This window comes from Rhinoraja longicauda, chromosome 4 (assembly GCF_053455715.1).
Source record: "Rhinoraja longicauda isolate Sanriku21f chromosome 4, sRhiLon1.1, whole genome shotgun sequence".
Lineage (NCBI taxonomy): Eukaryota > Metazoa > Chordata > Chondrichthyes > Rajiformes > Arhynchobatidae > Rhinoraja > Rhinoraja longicauda.
In genome coordinates this window covers 24,654,925-24,679,922 of record NC_135956.1, presented here as the reverse complement: position 1 = coordinate 24,679,922, position 24,998 = coordinate 24,654,925, and the positions used below count along the sequence as shown (strand labels likewise).

Here is a 24,998-nt window from a genome sequence, read left to right as displayed (position 1 = left end):
ACCACACACTCTAACAAATAAATATTTCATAAGACATTTGGTCATTCTAAATTCACCTAAAATTTAGAGATAAAGCATGGAAACAGGCCCTTCAGCCCACCCCACACCGACCAACAATCACCCATACACTAGTTCTATCCTACACACTAGGGAAAATTTTCAGAGGCCAATTAACCTACAAACCTGCATATCTTTGGAATGCGGAAGGAAACTGGAGCACCTGGGGAAAACCCACACAGCCACAGGGAGAACGTACAAACTCCATACAGACAGCGCCGAAGGTCAGGATCGAACCCAGATCTTTAACGCTGTAAGGCAGCAACTCTACCGCTACACTACTGTGCTGCCCTAATATATCCATGTTACTCACTTCCACTGCTCCATTTGCCATTAAGCATTAGTTTAATCGTTAGTTTATTGTCGTATGTAGCAAGGTACAGTGAAAAGCTTTTGTTGCATGCTATCTAGTTAGCAGAAAGACAATACATTGTTATAATAGAGCCATCCACACTGTGAAGATCCATGAAGAAGGGAATATCATGAATAATATTTAGTGCAAGATAAAGCCAGTAAAGTCTGATCAAAGACAGTCCGAGGGTCTCCACTGAGGTAGATAGTAGTTCAGAACTGCTCTCTAGTTGTTGGTAGGATGGTTCAGTTGCCTGATAATCTATTCCAAGCATTTATCACTCTGCATGAATATCCTTTCAATGGTTTGAACCCTCTGATTCCTTCACCAATCTTCCAATTTCAAGGAATCAACTAGCTTTACCTGTTCCATTTTCTAACCTACCTTAATATCCCTTTCCATTGGCCCCTGATATAAAGGAAGTAAAATAATGGAATGGAGAAGGCAGACATGCCACAGAGGAAAACAAAAACACAAAATAAACCAGACATTATTTTAAAAAACGCTCTATATATTAATGAGATGTTTTTTTGTTTTACATTTTCTGCACTTTAGTTTGACATAGCTTTATTCATTAGAAAGAGACATCCAGAAGGGATAATTATTCATGAAAAATTATAGTAACTTATCGGCATGACAGTATGATTTGCTTGACTCATTTATTCTGAAAGTGATCACAGCTTTCAAATATGTTGAAGTACATCAAAGTCCTTAGAGACTAGTCCTTTGTGTCTAGATGAAAGGTTTGGCCTGAAATGTCGACAATCCCATTCCCTCTACAGATACAGTCTGGCCCTTTGAGTCACTCCGGCAGCTCTCCTATACTTTTGCTAGAAGTTGCCAACTTCTCTGCCATACATCAATAAAAGTAGTTTTACTTAGATGTTTAAACTCCTCTTTCATACAGTATTCATAGTATTTACGGACCAGAAACAGGTCATTCGATGGCCGAGCCAACTTTGAAGTGTTAGTTGGTTAATTCTGTTTTCCTGCTCTATCTCCATAGCGTTGTAAATATTTTCCCTCCAAACATTATCCAATCTATTTCTTAAAGCTACCAATGAGTTAATTCCAATTTGCTTATGCAGCCTGTATTCTAGAATAATTAAGCAGAGAAGACCATTAGATCATAAGTGATAGGAGTAGAATTAGGCCATTCGACCCATCAAGTCTACTCCGCTTTCAATCATGGCTGATCTATCTCTCTCTCCTAACCCCATTCTCCTGCCTTCTCGCCATAACCTCTGACACCCTAGTCAAGTATCTATCTATCTTTGCCTTAAATATATCAACTGACCTTGCCTCCACAGCCTTCTGTGGCAAAGAATTCCACAGATTCACCACCCTCTGACTAAACAAACTCCTCCTCATCTCCTTCCTAAAAGCGTCCTTTAATTCAATGACCTCTAGTCCTAGACTCTCCCACTAGTGGAAACATCCTGTCCACATCCACTCTATCCAAGCCTATAGCTGACACAGGTCATTACAGGGGTGGGAAATAATCTTTCATCCGTGCGAAAATGCTTCAAGCGTTTGGTAGTTCTGAAATGTGTTAGAGCCCAGGTAGGACCCAAGGGAAGGAAGGGGTGGGAGAAGGAGCTTCTCAGTTTATTTCAACCTTTTATTGGCATGATTAGTGTTTCATCAATGCATAAAGTCTTGCACATAGAACCATTTCCATTGTCTGAAGAACATCAGGCAAAGGCAGAGAGCCTGAACAGCTTGCCAGCTGGATGGGATTATTCTGCATCTCTAGCTGCTGCTGAATTTGTATGAAATCCTGGGATTGCATTATTTATTTAATATTTGCCAAACTGGACTTTCATTTATTTATAACTTGACATCCACTGTACCTGTATTCGTTCCACCTCCAAGAAAGTTGCTGTCTGAAAGGCCTTTTCCCAGAGAATGAGTTCATATTCTAATTCCACGCTGAAGACAAGGTCCTCTCCAGTTTCTGTCTGAACACTAAAACAGTGCTTTCGCCGATCCCACAGATCACTGTCCTGATGAAAACCTGAAGTTATGTAATCTGGCATACATCATTTAATATTTTCACCTAACACTCACATTAATGGTTTATATACTGTACATATATTGTAGGTACAACAAGTGGGGACTAAAAGATATTTTTATACAAATATTGCTGTGTTGGCAAATTAACAATCAAATGTTGATTAAGGTTGGAAAGAACCCTATCCATCCATTCTGAAAACATTGAACTTTGTGGGCACATGGTGGTGCAGAGATAGACCCAGGTTCAATCCCGACTACAGGTGCTGTCTGTATGGAGTTTGTACGTTCTCCCCGTGACCACGTGGGATTTCTCTGAGTTCTTTGGTTTCCTCCCACACTCCAAAGGCATACAAGATTGTAGGTTAATTGGCTTGGTATAAATGTAAAATTGTCCCGAGTGTGTGTAGGATAGTGTTAATGTGCGGGGATCGTGGTCAGTGCGGACCTGGTGGGCAGAAGGGCCTGTTTCCACATTGTATCTCTAAGCTAAAAACGAAACGAAACTATAAAATGAAACTGTTGTTTGCACATTGTATTATCATGATGAAAGATGGTCTGTATTATTCTCTTTTCTTTAAAGCAAAATATTTAAAGTTTTCATCGCTGAAAATTTTACTTTAACTTTGCACATTGGAAGATTAGCAAAAAATATCAGTACTTCAAAATTACCAATTGCATGGACATCTTTTAAATATATCATCTAATGATAAGGTGTTTGGATCCAAAAGTTGAGCTGTCATATTAAACTCCAATAAAATTATACCAAGGCCACAGTTAGGATTTCCCCATCATATGTATGGAGTATTTAGACAGAGATTCTAGAAATGGGGTTCTGGTACGGAGGGATTCCAAGCACATGTAGTGATCAGATTTACAAAATATGCAGGAAAAAATTGCACTATTTTGTGAGTGTCTTTGAGTCTTTTGTTAGCCTGGGACTGGATGTCAAGTGTCAAGTATAGGCTTTGGGAGAATGTTATTAGCTAGAGAAAGACAGAGCGAAAAGGAGCGCAGTGAAAATGGTCACGTCATTGATATCTGGTGGGAGCACAGCTGAAGGTAACTTCACAGCTAGGCAGTACGTCCTTGAGAAGATAAGGTGCCTGGAAAGGACATATTGCAAAATAACCCTATAATGAGAAAGAGATATGAACAGGCAATGCAATTAAGAATTCTAGCCTGATAAAGAATGAAGATGTGTTTTTGTTTATTCAGCCCTTGGAGGAGTGACAACTTGAAATGATTGACTTTAAGTCATGAGAGCCTTGGGTTAGAACATAGGCCTCCTTTCGAACATTGAAGGAAAATTAGTATAAAATAAGGGCTGTCCGAGACATCGGGGGCGACAACGAGAGAACAACCACGGCAAGAAGAAGGGACCTGAGTTTGAAGCTTAGAGAAGACTACCCCCTACCAACAGTCAATCTGGCCAATTCATTCATACGGGTAATATCTGACTCCAAGTCATGAGTTTTGTGATTTAGTTTCAGAAGTGATGTTGAAATAGTAAAATAAATGAGAAGTTATTAGAAGTCAATTGTTTGCATGCATGTTTAAGTTACTCGAGTGTTAATAAAGATTAAGTTGTACTAAACCTTGGTTTAGAGTCTTTTGTTCGACATGACAGTTGATACCCTATAGAGGTAATAGGGTCAACATATTCGATTGAACTTTTACGTCTGTGTTTTTTTTCTCAACAAAAAAGTATATCCCCAATATCTCTTATTTATTAATCTTATCCACTCCCAAAGCTGACAGTGAAGACAAAGATAGCAGTCGACAACGCCTGTGTCAACAGCACGCTGCTGTACGGCAGTGAGACATGGACTACATATGCCAGACTGGAGAGAAGATTCAACACCTTCCACCTTAGAAGCATCTGCCGTATCCTGGATATATCATGGCAAGACAGAGTGTCCAACGCCAAGATTCTGTCTCATGCTGGCCTTCCGAGTATGTACACTCTACTCCGGCAGTGCAGGCTGCGGTGGCGGGGCCATGTCCACGGCATGGAGGATGGCCGTATCCCAAAAGACATCCTCTATGGAGAGCTGACATCTGGGAGGGGAACCATCGGCCACCCCCAGTTACGTTATAAGGATGTCTGCAAGAGAGATTTGAAGGCACTAGACATCGATGTATAGTCCTGGGAGAGCCTTGCAGCTGACCGTACAAGGTGGAGAGGTACCCTGAACCAACATCTCAAAACGAGGGAAGAGAAACTGATGAACGCATTGGCAGACAAGCGGGCACGCAGAAAGGAGCGCAGCAACTTCAACAAACCAGAGACCACACACAAATGTGACCTTTGCGACAGAGACTGTCACTCCCGCATTGGTCTCTTCAGCTACAAGCGACGCTGCTCTAGCCGAGGTGTGGAGCAAGCAGCCAACTAGGATGCATCACCCATGGTCAGCCATGACCAGGGGGGGAGGGGGGGGGGTGGCTAAGAAGAATTATCCTCTCCCATTTGTAGTTGTTTAGTTTAGTTGAGGGATACAGCATAGAAACAGAGTACCACCAAGTCTGTGCTGACCAACGATCCCCGTACACTAGCACTATCCTACACACTAGGAACAATTTACAATCTTTACCAAAGCCAATTAACCTACAAGCCTTTAGGTCTTTTGTGATGTGGGAGGAGGCCAGAGCACCTGGGAAAAATACATGTGGTCACAGGGAGAATGTACAAACTCCATACAGGCAGCACCTATAGTCAGGATCGAACCCAGACACTATAAGGTAGCAACTCTACAACTTTGTCACTCAAAGGCACTCAGATCTATGAACAAGTTATTCCTAATACTTCATAATGTGATTAATCAGTTGCTGATAATTTAAAAAAATTAAATGAATATATAACAAAGCGACAAATAATTTAATCAACAGAAGACAATTAATTTCAGCCAGTCCAGCTGATGAAACTATGCTAACATTGAAGAGCAGCTTTAACACATTCCCTTCCTCCAGAGGGTATCAAAACAATCTAAAAACAAAATGTTTCAAACTCTGAATTCCTGCAGAAACTCCACATTTTACAAAATGCTCTGCGTTCAACAATCGATGAAAATCACTTTAGAAAAGTTTGATTCTGACGTGAGGTTTTTTCAAAAAATAATGTGAACATAACTTTGTCTTATGTCAATGATTTACTTTCATTTAGTCTTTTGACAAAATCATGAGAGATTTAAATTGAACACCAGGGAAAAAATTATAAAATTGCGTATTAGATGGGCTGACCATTGATACATTTTCTGCTGACCAGAGACCCCCGAAGCAAGGGTTTGCATTTTCCTTGTAAAAAATCACAGCAAATGTTAAATAGCTTTATTTTTTAGACACAAAAAGCTGGATTAACTCAGTGGGTCAGCCAGCATCTCTGGTGAAAAGGGATAGGTGATATTTCGGGTTATGACCCTTCTTTAGACAGTGTTGACCTGAAATGTCACCTATTCCTACTCCTATTCCTTTTCTCCAGAGATGCTGTCTGACCCACTGAAAAACTCCAGTTGTTTGTGTCTGTCTTCGGTTTCAACCAGCGTCTGCACTTCAAAGGTTTATTTTTTGCTTTACTTAATATTAGTAGTTACACCTTTGCCTTAATAGCCTCAAATAGTCAACCTCAACATACAATAGTGAAGAAAACTTTAAATCTTTTAACCTATTAGATAAAAAGCTTTGGAAAAACTTCAAAGAACCACTGACATACCTCAATGGCAATTCACTGAAATGTATCCCTTCCTTATCTGCAGGTTTCAAAATAATAGTTGTTGGTAGAGCATTAGAAAACGCTTTGGTCTAGTTCTGCAGATACTAATAGAATCTGCTTACTCATTCATACCTTAAGGATTTTGCACATTATTTCATAAACTGTGTAGCTTTTCACAGCTTTCGTCCAATCCCACGTCGTCACCTGAGGAAAGAAATTATTTACATGCTTAAGCATTTGGATAGCAGTATTTAACTTTAAGGCTGCATGTGAACAACATGGCTTAGAATGTCCCTTGCACGGCTGTGCCAATGAAAACAATCTCCAGCTACTGTACAACAAAATTGTACTCATTTCCAGGCCTCTGAGTGACTGTCAGACCATTTGATGCCCGCTTTTCCTCCAGAATTTTCTCAAAATGTCCATAAATGATGGCAACACTAATGCAATGCCCAGGATAACTCAACAGCATGATTTTAAATCTCATTATTTCGAAGAACAGCAGTTCTTATTTAACTTTACCTACGGTTTTACCCCAAACCATCCTATTTTGGAGGCCAATATGCAACCTGCATTCTTTGTACTCATTGAGGTCTGTACTTTATTACAACCTCAAATTCAGTCTTCATACTCAAGGTCAGGAGGCTTCACGTACTCAGGATTTAGCCACAAAAAAGGACATAGCAGTCAAGGGCATTATCTTCATTCTAACCTTCTCGAAGACTATTCTCCGAGCGTCCTTGACAAAATGCAAGATCTCCTTTGACAAGTGGGAATGTCTGGCCCAATGCAGCTCGGTGGAGAAGCAGTCTTTGGTCTGGCATTGAGAAACTGATGCCGATGGATCAGGAAAACATATTGAGCCAGACCGTATCACTTTTCACTTCTACAATGCCTGTATAGAAGTTTGAAAATACGTAGCTCCATATTCCAGGACCGTTTCTTCCCAGCTCAGGCGTAATTGTGAACAGTAACTTCAAAGGCCATATAGGTCTTTGTAGTCTGGTTAAAAAAATAGGTATGTGTTGGATCTTTAAGTGGCAAGGTTTCCGAGGAAACTGATTAAAAGCTGCTTGTTCTGGAATTTAATATGACAGCCCAACTTTTAGATCCACACTCCTTACCACTAAATGATATGTTTAAAAGATGTCCATACAATTGCTTATACGGTCATAAGGAACAGGGGTAGAATTAGGCCATTCAGCCCATCAAGTCTACTCCGCCATTCAATCATGGCTGATCTATCTCTCCCTACTAGCCCCATTCTCCTACCTTCACCCCATAACCTCTGACACCTGCACTAATCAAGAATCTATCTATCTCTGCCTTAAAAATATCCACTGACTTGGCCTCCACAGTCTTCTGTGGCAAAGAATTCCACAGATGCACCATCCTCTGTCTAAGGAAATTTCTCCTCGTCTCCTTCCTAAAAGAACGTCCTTTAATTCTGAGGCTATGACCTCTAGTTCTAGACTTTTCCACTAATGGAAACATCCTCCCCACATCCACTCTATCCAAACCTTTCACTATTCTGCATGTTTCAATGAGGTCCCCCCTCATTCTTCTAAACTCCAGCGAGAACAGGCTCAGTGCTGACCAACTCTCATCATTGGTTAGCCTACTCATTTCTGGGATAATTCTTGAAACCTCCTCTGGACCTGCTCCAGAGCCAGCACATCCTTCCTCAGATATGGCACCCAAAATTGCTCACAATATTCCAGATGTGGCCTGACCAGCTCCTTATAAAGCCCCAACATTACATCCCGGTTTTTGTATACAAGCCCTCTTCAAATAAAAGCTAGCATTGATTTAGCTTGAAGTACTGGTATTTTTACTGATATAAACAACATCTATCATTTTTCAGACAAACCATTTGTGTGAAAACCACAATGGTGCTGAATATTGAGTATCGCATTATAATGGGTGCCATTTCGGGAAAATTCAATTTTTAGCATTAACTAATATCAGATTGGAAAGTCGAGGGTGGAATTTTTTGCTGGGTGCCAGGAGGCCCAAAAAGAAATGTAATTTTACTTTGCCTCAGATTAATTCTATTTTCAACTGCAAATCTCAGAATTCTTTTGCTGTATTTTGCAAAACCATTATAATGGCTATATTATAGCACCGTTAGTGCAATAGAATATAAAAAATAGAAAAATGCCAGCTTTAATGTTCAGTTCACTGTAACCATTGGTGTAAAATCTTATCAAATTAATACACATATTTTCCTCACATTTTTAGTTATCTATTAAAATTTAAAATGCATGCTGATTAAGTTAAAACTGAACCTACTGGAGGTGTTGCAAATGTGTATAAGCAAGCGCCTCTCACGGCTAGATACTTTGGTGTATATAGCTTTTCCTGTAGCGAATCTGGGTCCCGGTCTTCAACCCAGCCCATGTAGACTATCTGACAAAAAAAGACAACATCATTGACCAGTGTTACATTAATAACTCGAGGGCACTCTTAAGATGATATATAGAGCAAAGTGGAGGGTTCACCTGAAAAACATTTCAAATCAACAACCATTCTTCTGCTTTATCATTTTATGTAAGGCCTTAGGGTGTTGATTATCCCCATTCATCATGATGAATAGTCTTTCTTTTTGCCTTAAGGTAGAGAAACGTTTTGTAAAGATGTGTTTCATTCATATTGTATGCTATTCATTTTTTGTCAAAAAAAATCCTTTAAACACATCTTAAGACCTAATTCACTCCGTTCCCCTCCAAGGCAGAGAAGGTACCAGATTTGTTCAGGAATAAGGGAAGGCCAAATTTGGAACCAGACCGAGCTGTGATGTGTGAGGTTCCCGTGTAGGCAGCTTGCCAACATCGTGCTTTCTCTTTGTTTGCCAGCATTAACTCCGCTGGACATTTTTCTGCAGACACCTAATATTGTGAATGGCTAGGACCATTTCAAGATAAATTGCAATGGTTACTCAGCCTGCATTACCTAATGGTAGGTGCAATGTAGATGCAGTAGGTGCTGGCAGCCATTCCACAGCAGAAGCTGGGAACCTGTGGACAATGGCATGAATGGTTCAACAATGCAAGCAGGCAGCAAACTCTTCTCACGTTGAACTAGGACCCTCATTGTATCTGATAAAAAGGAAGGCAAATTTGATTGTTCCCCAGGGGACTCGTGTGCCCTCGACACACTGCACTGGCAGTGGAATCAGATAGCTGATATCAGGCAACTGAATCATCCTACCACAATCAGGGTAGTGCTGAACTACTATATACCTCTTTGGTGACCCTCGGATTATTCTTGATTGGACTTTGGTGGCTTTACTTTGCACTAAATGTTGTTCCCTTATCATATATCTATACACTGTAAATGGCTTGATTGTAATCATGTATTGTCTTTCTGCAGACTGGTAGTAGGCAACAAACGCTTTTTACTGTACTCGGTACATGTGGCAATAAACTAAACTAGCTGAGTTGAGCCCAGCCAGAAATCATGCCCCTAAAGTCTTGGATGCAATGGTGCAATAAGTTATATAATGTGGTCAAAGTGAGTGATTACATCTCCCACCAACTACATCTCCAGCATCAGGCACCATTCACTTGATACATCCATCACAGATATCAACAAGACTATCTAATGGAACTCAGACCAAATAATCCCAGGTCTACTTTATCCTGGTGTAATTAGTTCCAGCTGGAAGACTTGCATTTCATCTTACATTTCTTGCCCACCATCACATCACCAACCATGAGTGCCACAATGTCCTGACACTGAGCCAGACCTATAGGTACATATCTCTTTCTCATGCATGACAAAGTGGCATATAATCTGCTACACTAGGTGAACCTGAATCAATTTACAACATAGTTGACCACTACTTAGTTCAAGACCTCATTATGTACAAAACATAGAAAAATAGGTGCATGAGAAGGCCATTCGGCCCTTTAAGCCAGCACTGCCATTCAATATGATCATGGCTGATCATCTAAAATCACTACCCCGTTCCTGCTTTTTCCCCATACCATTTGATTCCTTTAGCTCTAAGAGGTAAATCTAACTCTCTCTTGAAAACATCCAGTAAATTGGCCTCCACTGCCTTCTGTGGTAGAGAATTCCACAGATTCACAACTCTCTGGCGAATGCCATAGGAAAAATGTTGTGAAGTTGGAAAGAGTGCAGAGGAGTTTACAAGAATGTTGCCAGGATTCGAGGGCCTGAGCTACAGGGAGAGATTGGGAAGGCTTGGATTTTATCCCTTGGAGTGCAAGAGGTTGAGGGGTGATCTTATAGAGGTATACAAGAATATATGAGGAATGGACGGCACAATCAGATGAAGCAGTTGAGGCAGGTCCAATACCGCCACTTAAACTACTTTTGGACAAGTACATGGATAGGAAAAAAATCAGTGTGATATGGGTCAGGTGTGGGCAAATGGGACGAGTTCGGATGAGGCAAAGAAAGATAATGCTCCACATAAATGAGGCAGTACAGACAAGAACATCCAACTCTGGAATGCACTGTGTTTTCAAGCCAGCGTGGGTGGTGGGGCGAGCATGGAATGTTCAAGTTAATTCCTGATTTGAATTACCACTCGACGAGCCCTTTAAGTTCCAATTAGGATTAAGGTAAATTAATTAACCAGAGGTTTCGCCAAACATTAATCATTATTCACAGCAAGCATGAGCGATGCTTCTGGTTCACACTAATGCATGCAGATGAACTGCCAAGAAAATTGATATCACTTTATTAAGACAGTTGAGAATACAAAATGAGGGAATAAATAAATTATAAAGCTGTTTTTTAACATTTATTTTTGTGAGCACATTTCAGTAATTTAAAAACAAATTTCCTTGACAGAAAAATCAAATGTTATCAACCATGGATGACTCGATCAGAATAGAAGCAGAAACAGAAAATAGGTGCAGGAGTAGGCCATTCGGCCCTTCGAGCCAGCACTGCCATTCAATATGATCGTGGCTGATCATCCAGAATCAGTACCCTGTTCCTGCTTTCTCCCCATATCCCTTGATTCCGTTAACCCTAATACATCCAGTGAATTGGCCTCTAATGCCTTCTGTGGCAGAAAATACCACAGATTCACAACTCTGGCTGAAAAAGGTTTTCCTCATCTCAGTCCTAAATGGTCTACCCCTTATTCTTAAACTGTGACCCCTGGTCTGGACTCCCCCAACATGGGGAACAGTTTCCTGCATCTAGCCTAAATTCCTTAAGAATGTTATATGTTTCTATAAGATTCCCTCTCATCCTTCTAAATTCCAGTGAATATAAGCCCAGTCGATCCATTCTTTCATCATATGTCAGCCCCAGGAATTAACCTGGTGAACCTGGAATGTCTCAATTTGAGCAAAAACTCAACAAAATATGCGAGAGTTGTTCAATATCAGGCATGCATATTAAGCGGTGTTGTCTGATGGGTGCAATAATTTGCTCCACCAAACCTATTTCTTCCTACCTTGACTATCCTTGTTCTCCTGGTCCAGTCCTTTCTCATTTACATCTGCGTACTTTTGAAGCTCTCTGCTACTTTCACAGTTTTCAATTTTCTGATTCCAAATGGTTTATCCATAAGATAGACACAAAGTGTTGGAATGACTCGACGGGTCAGGCAGCATCTCTGGAGAAGTTCTCCAGCATCTCTGTTCTCCAGAGATGCTGCCCGACCCTCTGAGTTATTCCAGCACTTTGTGTCTATCTTCGGTATATACAAGCATCTGCAGTTCTTTTCTACACATGGTTCATCCATAACATTGATAAGTATTCACTCTCAAATTCTATCCCTCTTCAGAGAGACTAAAGACTCTCTGCTTCTTCTTTGACCAATTCCCCTTTACCAATCCTATCATTCACCCGGCTGAATTCATCCTCATGTTTAACAATGTAGAAACAAGGAACTGCAGATGCTGTTTTTTCTATTAAAAAAGACACAATATATTGCCTAGTAACTCAGAGCGTCAGGTGGCATCCCTGGAGAACGTGGATGGATGACGTTTCAGGTCGGGACCCTTCTTCAGACTGATTCATTCTGTTCTGCCCCGACCTTTCTTCCAATTTTTCCCCAATTCTGTAATCAGTCTGAACACGGGTCCTGACCCAAAATACACCATCTTCTTCAGAATTGCTGCCTAACTCACAGATTTACCCCAGCACTTTGTCTTTTTCTCATGTTGAACAACTTCCCCTTCAACATTCATTTCCTCCAGAATAAGGGTACCGTATGGGCCTAAACCACACCTGTCCTTTTGACCATCTTTTATTTCAGTCTTACGTAGACCAATTCCCACAAATTTTTAGACAGAAGGAACTGTAGATGCTGTTTTTCCAAAGAGGACACAAAGCGCTGGATTCACTCAATGGGTTGGACAGCATCTCTGGAGAACATGGATGGGTGACGTTTCAGGTTGGGACCCTTCTTCACAATGTACATAGCAGGGGGGGGGGATAGTGGAAGAGAGGCGGGGGTGCAACAAAGCTGGCAAGTGATAGGTGGATACAGGTGAGGGGAGGGTTTTGACTGGTAGATGGTTAGACAGAGGCCAGAGATGAAAAAACAAAATATGTGCAATGATAGAAGAGGCATAGAATGTGCACCCAGAGGTGGAAGGGGAGGGGGGAAGTTGAAAGGAAAAAATGGGTGTGCATGCAGGTGGGGCACAGGGAAGAGAGGGTGGGAGGGGGTATTTGTCGGTTAGTTAACTAAATTGGAGCATCCCTTTGGGTTGTCGGCTACCCAAACAAAATATGAGGTGCTGTTCCGCCAGTTTACATGTGGCCTCACTCTGGCAATGGAGGAGGCCCAGGACAGAAAGGTCAGAAGTGTAGGAATCCACAAAGATAACTAGAAGGTTGGATAAACTTGGATGTTTTTTCTCTGGAATGTCAGAGGTTGAGAGGAGACCTGATAGAAGAATATAAATTATAAGGGGCATAGATAGGGTAGAGAGTCAGAACCTTTTTCCCCAGAGTGGGAATGCCAAAGAATAGAGGGCATAGCTTTAAGGTCAGAGGAGCAACGTTTAAAGGAGATTTATGAGATAACTCTTTTTACACAGTGAGTGATGGGTGCCTGGAATGCACTTCCAGAAGTGGTGGAAGCAGATGTGATAGTGTTGTCTACGAGGGTTTTAGATAAGAACTTGAATATGCAGGGAATGGACCACATGTTGGCAGAGGAGATTTGGGCATCATATTTTGGCACAGACATCGTATTTCTGTGCTGTGATATTCTATGTTCTATGTTCACTCTAAGGACATCTTCCAGTGTGTGGCGTTGCACTTGAACTGTGCCAAATGCAAGAGATCTGGCAGCTGAGCACTGGGCAGCAGGGGGCACAATGGACTGTTTGCACCAGAAGTCTGCAAACTTATCGCCTGCAATATCTCTCCCTCTCGCAATACAATCAAGCCAGGAAATTAACCCTGGTTCAACGAGAAAGGCATGTTGGGAGCAGCACAAAACGTACCAAAAACCCCCCCAGCTAAACCTGGTGAAACTGCTACACAAACGTGCACATTTGCTGATCAGCAAGAACAGCAAACAACCGAGAGAGTATAGTTCATAAGTGATAGGAGCAGAATTAGGCCATTTGGCCCATCAAGTCTATTCTGCCATTCAATCATGGCTGATCTAACTCTCCCCCTCAACCCCAGTCACCTGTACCAACAAAGAATCCATCTATCGCTGCCTGAAAAATATCTACTGACTTGGCCTCCACAGACTTCTGTGGCAATTAATTCCTCAGATTCACCGCTCCCCCACCAAAGAAATTCCTTCACAGCTCGCTCCCAAAGGAATGTTCCTCTATTTGGAGGCTATGACCTCTGATCCCTAGACTCTCCCACTAGTGAAAACATCCTCTCCACATCCATTTTAACCAAGTCTTTCACCATTTGATGTTTCAATGTCCCACCTCATCCTTCTAAACTCCAGCGAGTAGAGGCCCAGAGCCTCTAGTGAAATGCTCATCATATGCTAACCTACTCATTCCTGGGATCATTCTGGTAAACCTCCTCTGGACGTGGAAGTGATCTTCCAGTTTGCAGATCAAATCAAAGCTCTGGAATCCTGCCACGTCTTGTCTTGAATGGTGGTGAACAATGAAACAGTAAACAGGAAGAGAGGCTCCAAGGACATCCCTGTTCCCAGCAGAGGCAGGGCTCGGGATGTAAATGCTAAAGGTGAAGCTGATACCTTTGCAACCATGTTCGGCCAGAATTACTAAGTAGATGATTGATCTTGTCCTTCGCTGAGATTCTCACCATCACACAAGTCACGCTTCAACCAATTTCTATGTGATGTCAAGAAATGGCTGAGAGCAATGCCTGCAGCAAAGATTGTGGGATCAAACAACATCTTGCTGTAATACTGAAAAGCGGCAACTCAGAGCAAACTGTATGTCTCATCAAGCTATTCTGTACAGCTCCAACACCAGCAACTCCCTGACAATGTAGATGATTGCCAAGCTCGGCTTTGTTCACACAAAGCAGGACAAATAAGCATAAGCACTTATTTACAAATGTAGATTAGTTTAGTTTAGAGAGATACAGCGGAGAAACAGGCACTTCGGTAACCAACAAACCGGTATGTCTTTGGAGTGTGGGAGGAAACCGGAGATCCCAGAGAAAACCCGTGCAGGTCACGGAGAGAACGTATAAACTCCGTACAATCAAGCATTCGTAGTCAGGATCGAACCCGGGTCTCTGGCGCTGTACAGTAGCAACTGCTGCACCACCGTGCAACCCAGGATTATATAAAGTAAGTACAGTATATTACCAACCAAACAATCTACTCATCACAATAAATTAAACTGAACTCCACTGAACTGAACATGATTGCAGGAGTCTCATCAGTAGAACAACAACAGTGTGTTTTATAAGGTGGCTCTCCTCGATCTTCTCTGGGGATATTAGAAATGGGCAAATCAATGAGCGTTATTTAAATTCTGAACAATGAATAAATAAAACAAAACAAGATAGGGGATCTGAGGTCGATGCCTGGGTCTTGAGAGGTTGGGTGCTATTAGGAGATGGGGGTTGTGAGATCTTGAGAATAGGGTCCAAATCCATTGCTCTGCTTTAAAACATGATTTTGCACAAGTGCCTGGTCGAAGAAGTCTGCTCTTTTGAAATTCCAAATGCAAAATGATAACTCATTCCAGGAAGTGGAGACACAAGAGACTGCAGATGCTGTAATCTTGAGCAAAACACAAAGTGCTGGAGGAACGCGGAGGGTCAGGCAGCAGCTGTGGACGAATTCTCTGGCTGCTTTGCTCATTCCAGAAAGTTTGCTCATTCAGATTTCCAGTGTGACATGAAAGATTGGGAAGTTCTTGTTGTTCCATTTCCCTCCGGATGAAATCAACTTTCACAATGAAAGATAGACACAAAATGCTGGGACATTTTGACTCAATGGGACAGAAGGTATCTCAGGAGAGAAAGAATAGGTGACGTTTTGGGTCGAGACCCTTCTTCAGACTGAGCGTCAGGGGAGAGGTAAATGAGATATAGAAGGGTACAAAGAATATGTAAGTACAGTTAAATATCTGCTTGCTATTGTTTAACCAGAGCCTCCACTAGCTATATAGTTCAAATAAACTTACCATATTCATTACGATATATTAATTAGAGGAGAGGTTTAACCAAAAATATCACTCATTTTATTAATAATTTTCTTTTTTATGTTTCAAGCTTGGACAATTAAGTGCTGAAAACTGTTTGCAGTGCAAAATCCTTGTTTAAAGACATACTTTGATTTAGAATTGTAATTGTTTTCTCCCTAGAATCGTATAAAGCACAGTAATAAACGTGTGCTGCTGTAAATTCACAGGCTGCTTACACCTGGAAAAATTATGGGCCTTGCAAAAATGCTGACAAAATATCAATATTATAATGCAATGAAAAGATGCTATAACATAACATAAAGATGCTATAACATAAAGAGATCAATGAGATCAATGATTTACATTTAGCAGTTGGCGGTCAAAGTACCTTGATGGATGAAAAAAAAATTACAAGAATGATGAGCTACACTTTCTCAATCTTATTATTTTCATCAGCCATGTACATTACAGTCTATTGTGAATGTCAACCAACTTGCAATATTACCTAAGGGAAAAGTTGACACAACGTTTCATTGATCCCCTCAGTGAATGAAGTCAAACTCTAACACACCAATCCATTATCTCCTTCATTCAACCCTGTAAAGTTGGCTTGGTTCCTTGGTCAGAGCAGCACATTGACAATTGTATACCACAATGCACTTGGCTATCTCTACCTAATGAGTTCTACAATTATCCCCATTACCTTTGATCACATTTTCAGTCAGATAATTATCCAGTTTCGGTGCATAAGACCATTAGCTTTACATTTACCAAGTTTCTCCTCAATGAGGTCACTATCCTGCAGAGAAAATAAGTCTAATCTTTTGTCTTGGTTGCACTTCTGGTTTTTTTTAAGCTTTCTTTCTTTCTTATCGGTATGTTCCAGCTGTCTTGTTTCATAAATAAGAGGCTCATGAGCCTTTTCTGTTTTCTGTTTGGAGCAAAGAGTAGTCAACTCTATCAGGATCTTTGTAATACCGAGCCTGTTCTGAAATGATCCTGGCTGTTCTTTAAACCTTTACCAATATATGTTCTTTTGAAGATAAGCTGCACAAATTGTCCTGATACTTTATTCTCAGTGATCTATGCAAGGTTAGAATGAACTAGTGTGAATTAAAGCAAACATCCTTAAGATGTATCCTTGTACTTGCCTTGCAGTTAACACTCTGTCAATAAAGTCATGATTGCCTTTCATTTTTTTGCCTTTGATAATGAAATTCTGTTAAAAGGTACATGTTTATATATGTCTGCCCAAAAATATGTTCAACTACATTTAATTGTCTTTTGGTTTTATCTGTCATTTCCTAATCATTTGACTGAACTGTGTCCATCTCTCCACCAATGTTTGATGATCTTAAATTCCATTCATTGAAATTGAATCTTTGACAGAAATGAGATTCACTGTCTGAATAAAAATAATTAACTTATCCCAGATCATTTTCCCACCAAATTTTAGATCATTGAAAGAATGTAAAAAACCTTAGTTTCGTAGCAAACGAGAAAAAAAATACAACAATCAAAGCTGCATTTCCAGGGTAATGAATTATCTTATTAATAATATCAATATTCATTTAACTAGCAAATCTTGTTCATGAGGATAATCATGGGCCATTAATCTTTATTTCAAGGTTATCCTACTCCGAAGGTAAATAAGACATTTAAAATAGTGTACTTGGATGATAAATTGTGACAATATAATATTATTGAATATTCCATCTTACCTGTTGGTTTACTGGAAAATTTCTATTTATCTTTTTAATCTGAGGGGGAAAAATATTGAATTAAATGTATTGCTTTTTGAACTAGGAGACTACATTTGCACAAAAACATATGTCAGACTATTAGAATAAAGATAAATATACAAGAGTGATAGTTAAACTATTGTTTTCTGGCTTGTAAAACTATAATAGCAGTTAATTAAATTGCTTATAACATGCATTTAAAGGCTACAATTTGTTGGCATATCTTTAAAATGAGTTATTGACAAAAACATTGCAACTTGACAAATTGCTATGACTCAAGGTAGCTATATTTGTTTAAAGCTGTCCACACCATTCAGTTAACAATGTCTCACATATCCACCTGGGAGCAACCCAAAATGGAGGGTTGTCCAGGAAGCCTTTGACCTTCTTGGGTAGTGGGTCCTAACAAGTCCAAGGTTGCCCCAGATCCAGGGTCAATAATATGCAGATCTCATAGTTTGTTTCCCCTCATATAAATAATTGAAAGTTACAACACAGAACAAGGCTAGTTGTCCCATTGTGTCTATGCAGGCCTAAATGGATTTTGGATTAATCCCAATTCCCATTCTTGATCTTTACAATGCAGGTAAATAGATCATCAAATACTTAATCAGGTTTTTAAAAAAAAATGTGGCCAGTGTTTCTACCACTATCATCCTTTCAAGTGATGAGTTCTAGAGTGGAATATGAGTGAAATATTTCTGTTGTTGCCACTCACCTCAAATTCTTCCACCCATTAATTACTGAAAGGACACAAAGTGCTGGAGTAACTCAATAGGTCAGGCAGCATTTCTGGAGAATATGGATAGGTGATGTTTCGGGTTGAGACCCTTCTTCAGAACATGTTATGTATGGTATGAGATCTGACAGGGGCACCATGAATGATGGCTAATAATTTAGCTTAGTTTAGTATAGAGATAAAGCGTGGAAACAGGCCCCATGGCCCACCGAGTCCACACTGACTAGTGACCACCCATACACTAGTTCTATCCTATGCATTAGGGAAAATTTACAGAAGCTAATTGACCTACAAACCTGTACATCTTTGGAATGTGGAAGGAAACCGGAGTACCTGGAGAAAACCCACGTGGTGACGGGGAGAACGTACAAATTCTGTACGGACCGCACCCGAAGTGAGGTTCACACCTGGGTCTCTGGCTCTGTAAAGCAGCAACTCCACTGTTGTGCCACTGTGCTGCCCTGATATTGATTTTTCAACTTTTAATTTAATATTAAAAGTTGGCAAGTAATCTTGCGGCTGCATAAAACGTTGGTTAGGTCACACTTGGAGAATTGTGTGCAGTTCTAGTGATCTCACTAGGAAAAATGCGGAGGCTACGAAGAGGGTATAAAAGGTGTTTACCAGGATGTTGCTTTATTAGAGAATATTATCTATAAGGAGAAGTTGTACAAATTTGGATTGAGGGTGACCCAATGCAAGTATGTACTGTACAATTATAAGAGTCAAAGATGCCGTCGCAGCTGCGGCTTGCCTGCAGTCCGTCTGTCTTTTGTGTTTTTTGTTGTTTTTGTATGAATTGTAGTTTTAATATGGTGTAGTGTTTGTATGTTATGTTTGGGGGTGGGGGGTGGGAGGGAACGGGAACTGTAAAATTCTCTCTCCCGAACGGAGACGCGACCTTTGTTTCTGTGTCGTGTCTCCGTTCCCGCTGCGGCCTACCATCAGCCATTCACCTGGGACCACCTGGGGCTCTGGTTCGCAGAGCCCGCGGCCCGGACTCACCACCTGCGGCGCTGGCTGCCTGCGGATGCTACGGGAGCGGCTGCGATTCGTCTCCGGAGGCTCCGGCGCGGGCCGCGTGGACGTCGGAAGCCCGCAGGCCCCTGGATGGGGGCCGACATCGGGAGCTCCGGCAGCGGCAGAGGCAGCGTGTTCGCCCGCCCCGAATCGCGGGGCTTGGGTCGGCCCGCCGCGGACCTTTCACCGTCTGGCGCGGCCTGAAATAGGCCGTTGACCTTTCACCGCCCAGCGGCGGCTTCAATATCGGGAGCCCCGACCGCCCCGACGTGGCAAATCCAACAGCCTGACCGCGGGAGAAGACGGCAGGGAAGAGAAAAAGACATTTTTGGCCTTCCATCACAGTGAGGAGGGACTGGAGGAGACTCACTGTGATGGATGTTTCTTTTTGTTTGGTGTTAGTTGTGATTGTATGTGTTATTGCATTTTTATTGATTATTCTTATTGGTCTTATTGTTTAACTGCGGGTAATGTTTCATTTCACTACACATTTATGTGTATGTGACAAATAAACGACTATTGACTATTGAGATAGCAAGTCAGCCATTCTCCCAGAGTGGGAATGTCTAATACCCGAGGCCAAAGTTTCAAAATGAAAGGGGAAGGTTTAAAGTAAAATTTTGCACAGAATGGTATTTTGAAGGATCTGCCAGGGGAGGTGATAGAAGCAGATATGATATCAACTTTAAGAGGCATTTATGAATAATTCAAGGATAAAGGAATATGGAACATGTGCAGGCAGATGGAATTAGTTGGACTGGCATTGTAGTCAGCACAGACATGGTGTGGTGAAGGGCCTGTTCCTGTTTGTACTGCTCTACGTCCTATGATGTGTGTCATTGTATTCAGGTAACTGCAGTTCCAATAAAAACTCTCTATTTTGTTGATTCTAATCCACAATGAACTGATGAAAAATATTCAGTAAAGCTGAAGCTGTAGGGAATATCTGACTGAAGAATTTGTATAATATCAATTTCATAATAAAATGTTCATTTGCAGATTCTGATGTCATAGTACGTTCACCCGGTGGAAACATTAATGATTCCCAAGCCACAGAACAGGTGTGTTGTGGAGGCATTACCAATGCAGCTACCAAATCTCCAGCCACAGAGAGCATTTACCATTGTGTTACAATGCAGAACATCAATTCCTGGTATATCCCTGTCCAATGTTACATCAAACAAAAGTTTAGCCTATTTAAGATAGTAGATCAAAGTTTGTCACTGTATCTTGGTATACATGGCAATAAGCCAATGCCAAAATCAATACCAAAACACAAGCTAGGCTGAGACTGTTCAACATGACATGACTGGAGAACTTTTAAGTGAAGTTGAATGGAGACCTTGCACATGCATGTGAATATGATCGGAAAATTATATTGCAGATGAATGTGTGGATGGAAACAGAGGAAAATTCTCTTGTAATATTATTGGATAACAGTTCATTTCATTGTAAGATACCTAAATAATCTCCTCATTCTAGGTTTGCAACTATTATTGGGAATAATTCAGAACCAGATCTGTACCCCATTCAAACATTAAAAATAAGGTGGTATTTTGTGGATATAATTACGTGTGCAATTATATTAATTGAATTGAATAATTTAAATGTTAAAAAACCATGTAAATGTTCCCAATTGCTGTATCGCCATCACTTATGGTAATTACAGCTAAAGCTTGTGTAAAACCTCATTGTTATGTTAAAATCATATACATATCAATGATTCTTTATTTATTCTTCTGCCAGTGACAAATGCGGAGCTTTTTTTTTTCCAGATGATTAAAAAATAACTCTCATGGCTAAATAGACAAACAATGTAAGGCACAGATATTAAGTCACTAGCCTGTTGAAGTGAAGAGCAAAACTTCATATTTTTCCTTGTGCAAACACGAATACATACATTGTGCTTGGTAAGGTTGGATATATTAATTGCAAGTGCTTGCAGCCAATCTACGCAGTCTTCAACAGTGAGGCACTGAATAACACCGCTGCATACTCCATCCACAGCAATGACTTGAAATGCATTCTGCCTAAAAATGTCACAAAACGCATGAACAGAAAGAGCATCCAACATTATACTGCAACCATGTGAGAGGTTTAGAGACGAGGGACATGTTTTGCTGAGTAGGACATATAATTCATGGTCTACAAAGACAAGAGCTTGCGAGGTCTGGTTCTTGCTAGCCAAGGAAGAGGCCCAGTATTACACACTGGTTCCAAATGAAGGGACTGGATGGACCTGTACAAGTCCCGTCCATGAAATTCCTTTGGAAACCTTTTACAGGTAGAAAGTCCCTACGCCCAGCCCTGTCAAAACCAGCAAGATTTCTTAATGGTCCTGAATGACGTTAATATTCAGGAATATTCAAAAAATAATCCCTTTGAAGTTACTGAAAACATATTAAAACAATAAGAAAGCACTTCTGAACAATTAAAAACTAAAGCAAAAACAATAATCAAATTATTAGCCTAGTTTATTCTTCTACTCAGATCTTGCGAAAAGATCATTTGCTGAGGCAATGCTTAAGTAACATTTAGACAGGTACATGGATTGGATAGCTTTAGAGGGATATGGACCAAACGCAGGCAGGTGGGACAAGGGTAGATAGGACATGTTGTTTGGTGTGGGCAAGGTGGCATGTTTCCACATTACGTGACTCTATGACACTATTTAAAATTCCCAATTATCTCAACGGATCCAAAGATATACAGTAACATGGTACAGGATCTAAAAATAATTTCCTCACTAGTAGGTTTGGGGAGACTCAGCAAGTACTTGTTCCAGAGGGGGATAGGAAATCGCTAGATGAATTTCCAGCAAAGTCCAGCAAAATTCAGAGCAATGTTCTCAGTTGGAGGATAGACATAAAAAGCTGGAGTAATTCAGCGGGACAGGCAGCATCTCTGGAGAGAAGGAACTGGGTGACGTTTTGGGTCGAGACCTTTCTTCAGACAGTTAGATCATGGCTTCTGCTGAGTGGGACATCTGCTGGGCACAAAAACATGGCGAAAGTCTAAATTGATTATTTTGCAGTATATCAAGAAAAACAACCTGTCGCTCTGAAGGAGACTTATAGTCAACGACTGGATAGAAATGTTATGGGAATTGTTGGACAAATTGCTGTTGTTACACAGCTTTCTGGCATAGCTAGAGTTATGTTTAGTTTAGTTTAGAGATACTGCATGGAACGAGGCCCTTCGGCCCATGGCGACCATTGATCACCCGATACAGGAGGGGCAATTTACAGAATAGAATTAGCCTACAAACCCCCTGCATCTTTGGAATGTTGGAGGAAACTGGAGCACCCGGAGAAAACCCACGTGGTCACAGGGAGGTCACACAAACACCACACAGACAGTGCCCCTAGTCAGGAATGAACCTGGGGCTCTGGCCCTGTGAGGCAGCAGCTCCATCGCTTTGCCACTGTGCTGCCATTTCCTTTGCAAGCCAGCCAAATCTGAACTGTTTCCGAAATGATTTGAGTATAGGAGCAAGGAGGTCCTATTGCAGTTGTATAGGGCCCTGGTGAGACCACACCTGGAGTATTGTGTGCAGTTTTGGTCTCCTAATTTGAGGAAGGACATTCTTGCTATTGAGGGAGTGCAGTGTAGGGTCATTAGGTTAATTCCCAGGATGGCGGGACTGACATATGATAAAATAATGGATCGACTGGAATTTAGAAGGATGAGAGGGGATCTTATAGAAACATATACAATTCTTAAGGGATTGGACAGGCTAGATGCAAGAAAAATGTTCCCGATGTTGGGGAGTCCAGAACCAGGGGTCACAGTTGAAGAATAAGGATTAGGCCATTTAGGACTGAGATGAGAAAAAACTTTTTCACCTAGAGAGTGGTGAATCTGTGCAATTCTCTGCCACAGAAGGCAGTGGAGGCCAATTCACTGGATGTATTTAAGAGAGAGTTAGATATAGCTAATGGAATCAAGCGATATGTGGAGAAAGCAGGAACAGGGTACAGATTTTGGATGATCAGGCATGATCGTGTTGAATGGCAGTGCTGGCTTGAAGGACTGAATGGCCTGCTCCTGCACCTATTTTCTATGTTTCTATGTTTCATTGGAGGACAAAGGGTATGCAGATGTGGATTTCCTTTCTCCACCAGGGCTGGACACAGCTTACTTTCCTCACATGGGGTTGCTCTTTCATTAACCCCCCCTGCTGCTGCTGTTCAAGACTGCCAGGGGAATGGTGGCAGTAGGGCTATAGAAATACTAGCTCTGAAACCACTGGATGGAGGGAGGGAGTGAGCCTGTTCGAGTTTCCCCGTACCTCCCTCCAGAGAAGGCCTATTCTGGTGCTGCAGAGGGATTGCTATACCTTGGTGTATCTACAATAAAGGGCTTCCTCTTAATGAAGGGCAAACCACAGTGGTGCCCAGGCCTACGAAAGTGGTTTGAGGTCAAATTTTATATTTGGAGAAAATATTTTCTTAAATATTTAAATATTAATCATTTTTGAGGTACTTTAATTCCACATGCAACATCTGCACATTAATTTGCTGCATGATTGTAATATTTTAGACTGAAGATAGACACAAAATGCTGGAATAACTCGGCTGGTCAGGCAGCATCTCTGGAGAAAAGGAATAGGTGACGTTTCAGTTCGAGACCCTTCATCAGAATGAGAGCCAGGGAGGGGGACAGGAGGTTTGGGAAGGTACAGAACAAAGCAAATTGATGACTCTGAACAGGTGGAGTCTACAATGGTCCATTGTTGACTTGGGACAAAATGAAGGAATACAAATGGTGAAATTACCAAGAGGACTAATGTGGGGGTGGGACGGAGAGAAAGGGAATGCAAGGATTACTTGAAGTTAGAGGAAAAAAAAAATTCATGCCCAAGCTAAATATGAGGTGCTGTTCCTGCAATTTGCGTATGGCCTCACTCTGACAGTGGAGGGGGCCCAGGATAGAAAGGTCAATATGGAAGTGGGAAGGGGAGTTAAAATGGTTGGCAACTGGGAGATCGGGTAGGCAAGGGTGGACTGAGCGTTCATTGAATCGGTCGCCCAGGACTTAGCATAGGTTTTCAGTTATTTTAGACTGTTACCTGGAAATATCAGTTCCTGGAATATGATGTGACAGACGAGAATGAAGGAGAGGAATTAACTGCAGATCACACCATCTCTTCTCCCACTTCTGACCTGAAGATGTTGGCCATGAAGAACATGACAATGAATCCTGAAAATTATTTGTCATATTAGACTTTCTAACTGAAAGACATTCTTAATAAGATTTGTACTTACATATTTCCGTGCTTTGCAAAAGATTGCTGTTGTAATCGCAACTCAACATTTCTTTAATTTGAATATATATTGAAGCAGTTTGTCGGAATGAATATTAAATCAAACACATCAAGGTTTCATATACGCAATGTTCTTAATACTTTGACATGCTCAGTTAATCCTTCAACAAATACTTTGACAAACTTTGACTTGGTTAGATTTAAATCATTTGTAACATTCTAAAATTCATGTCATCTTAGTCTCTGTAAAATCAACACAAATATCCCAGTGACAATTTGACGGCATGCAGCAGAAACCCTGCATGCCTATTTTGTAGCACTGACGTGAGACTCCTAGCAATTCGGGATCTCCCAATGCACAGACCAATGGATCAAATAAGAGTTATTTTATTTTCATTTCATTTCAGCCCATCACCGTAACTTATGAGAAACAAGTGGACTTGTATGACATCTGCTACCAAGCTATACAGACATTGAAATAGATTAAATAGCACCACGTTAGCTATTCTGTTC

At 41.0% G+C, this 24,998-nt stretch overlaps 1 protein-coding gene across 4 annotated transcripts in view; it reads right to left on the bottom strand.

The window, feature by feature from the left end:
• sntg1 (syntrophin, gamma 1) overlaps window positions 1-24,998 on the bottom strand; it is a 337,591-nt gene that overhangs the window by 8,873 nt on the left and 303,720 nt on the right. For all 4 annotated transcript variants that reach the window (XM_078398536.1, XM_078398539.1, XM_078398537.1 and 1 more), the window contains 6 exons: window positions 24,291-24,421; window positions 21,120-21,249; window positions 17,440-17,478; window positions 8,427-8,543; window positions 6,267-6,338; window positions 2,263-2,415 (listed from right to left, as the gene is read on the bottom strand). In XM_078398536.1, the coding sequence (XP_078254662.1) occupies window positions 2,263-2,415; window positions 6,267-6,338; window positions 8,427-8,543; window positions 17,440-17,478; window positions 21,120-21,249; window positions 24,291-24,421 (642 nt within the window). The remainder of the gene's footprint in view (window positions 1-2,262; window positions 2,416-6,266; window positions 6,339-8,426; window positions 8,544-17,439; window positions 17,479-21,119; window positions 21,250-24,290; window positions 24,422-24,998) is intronic.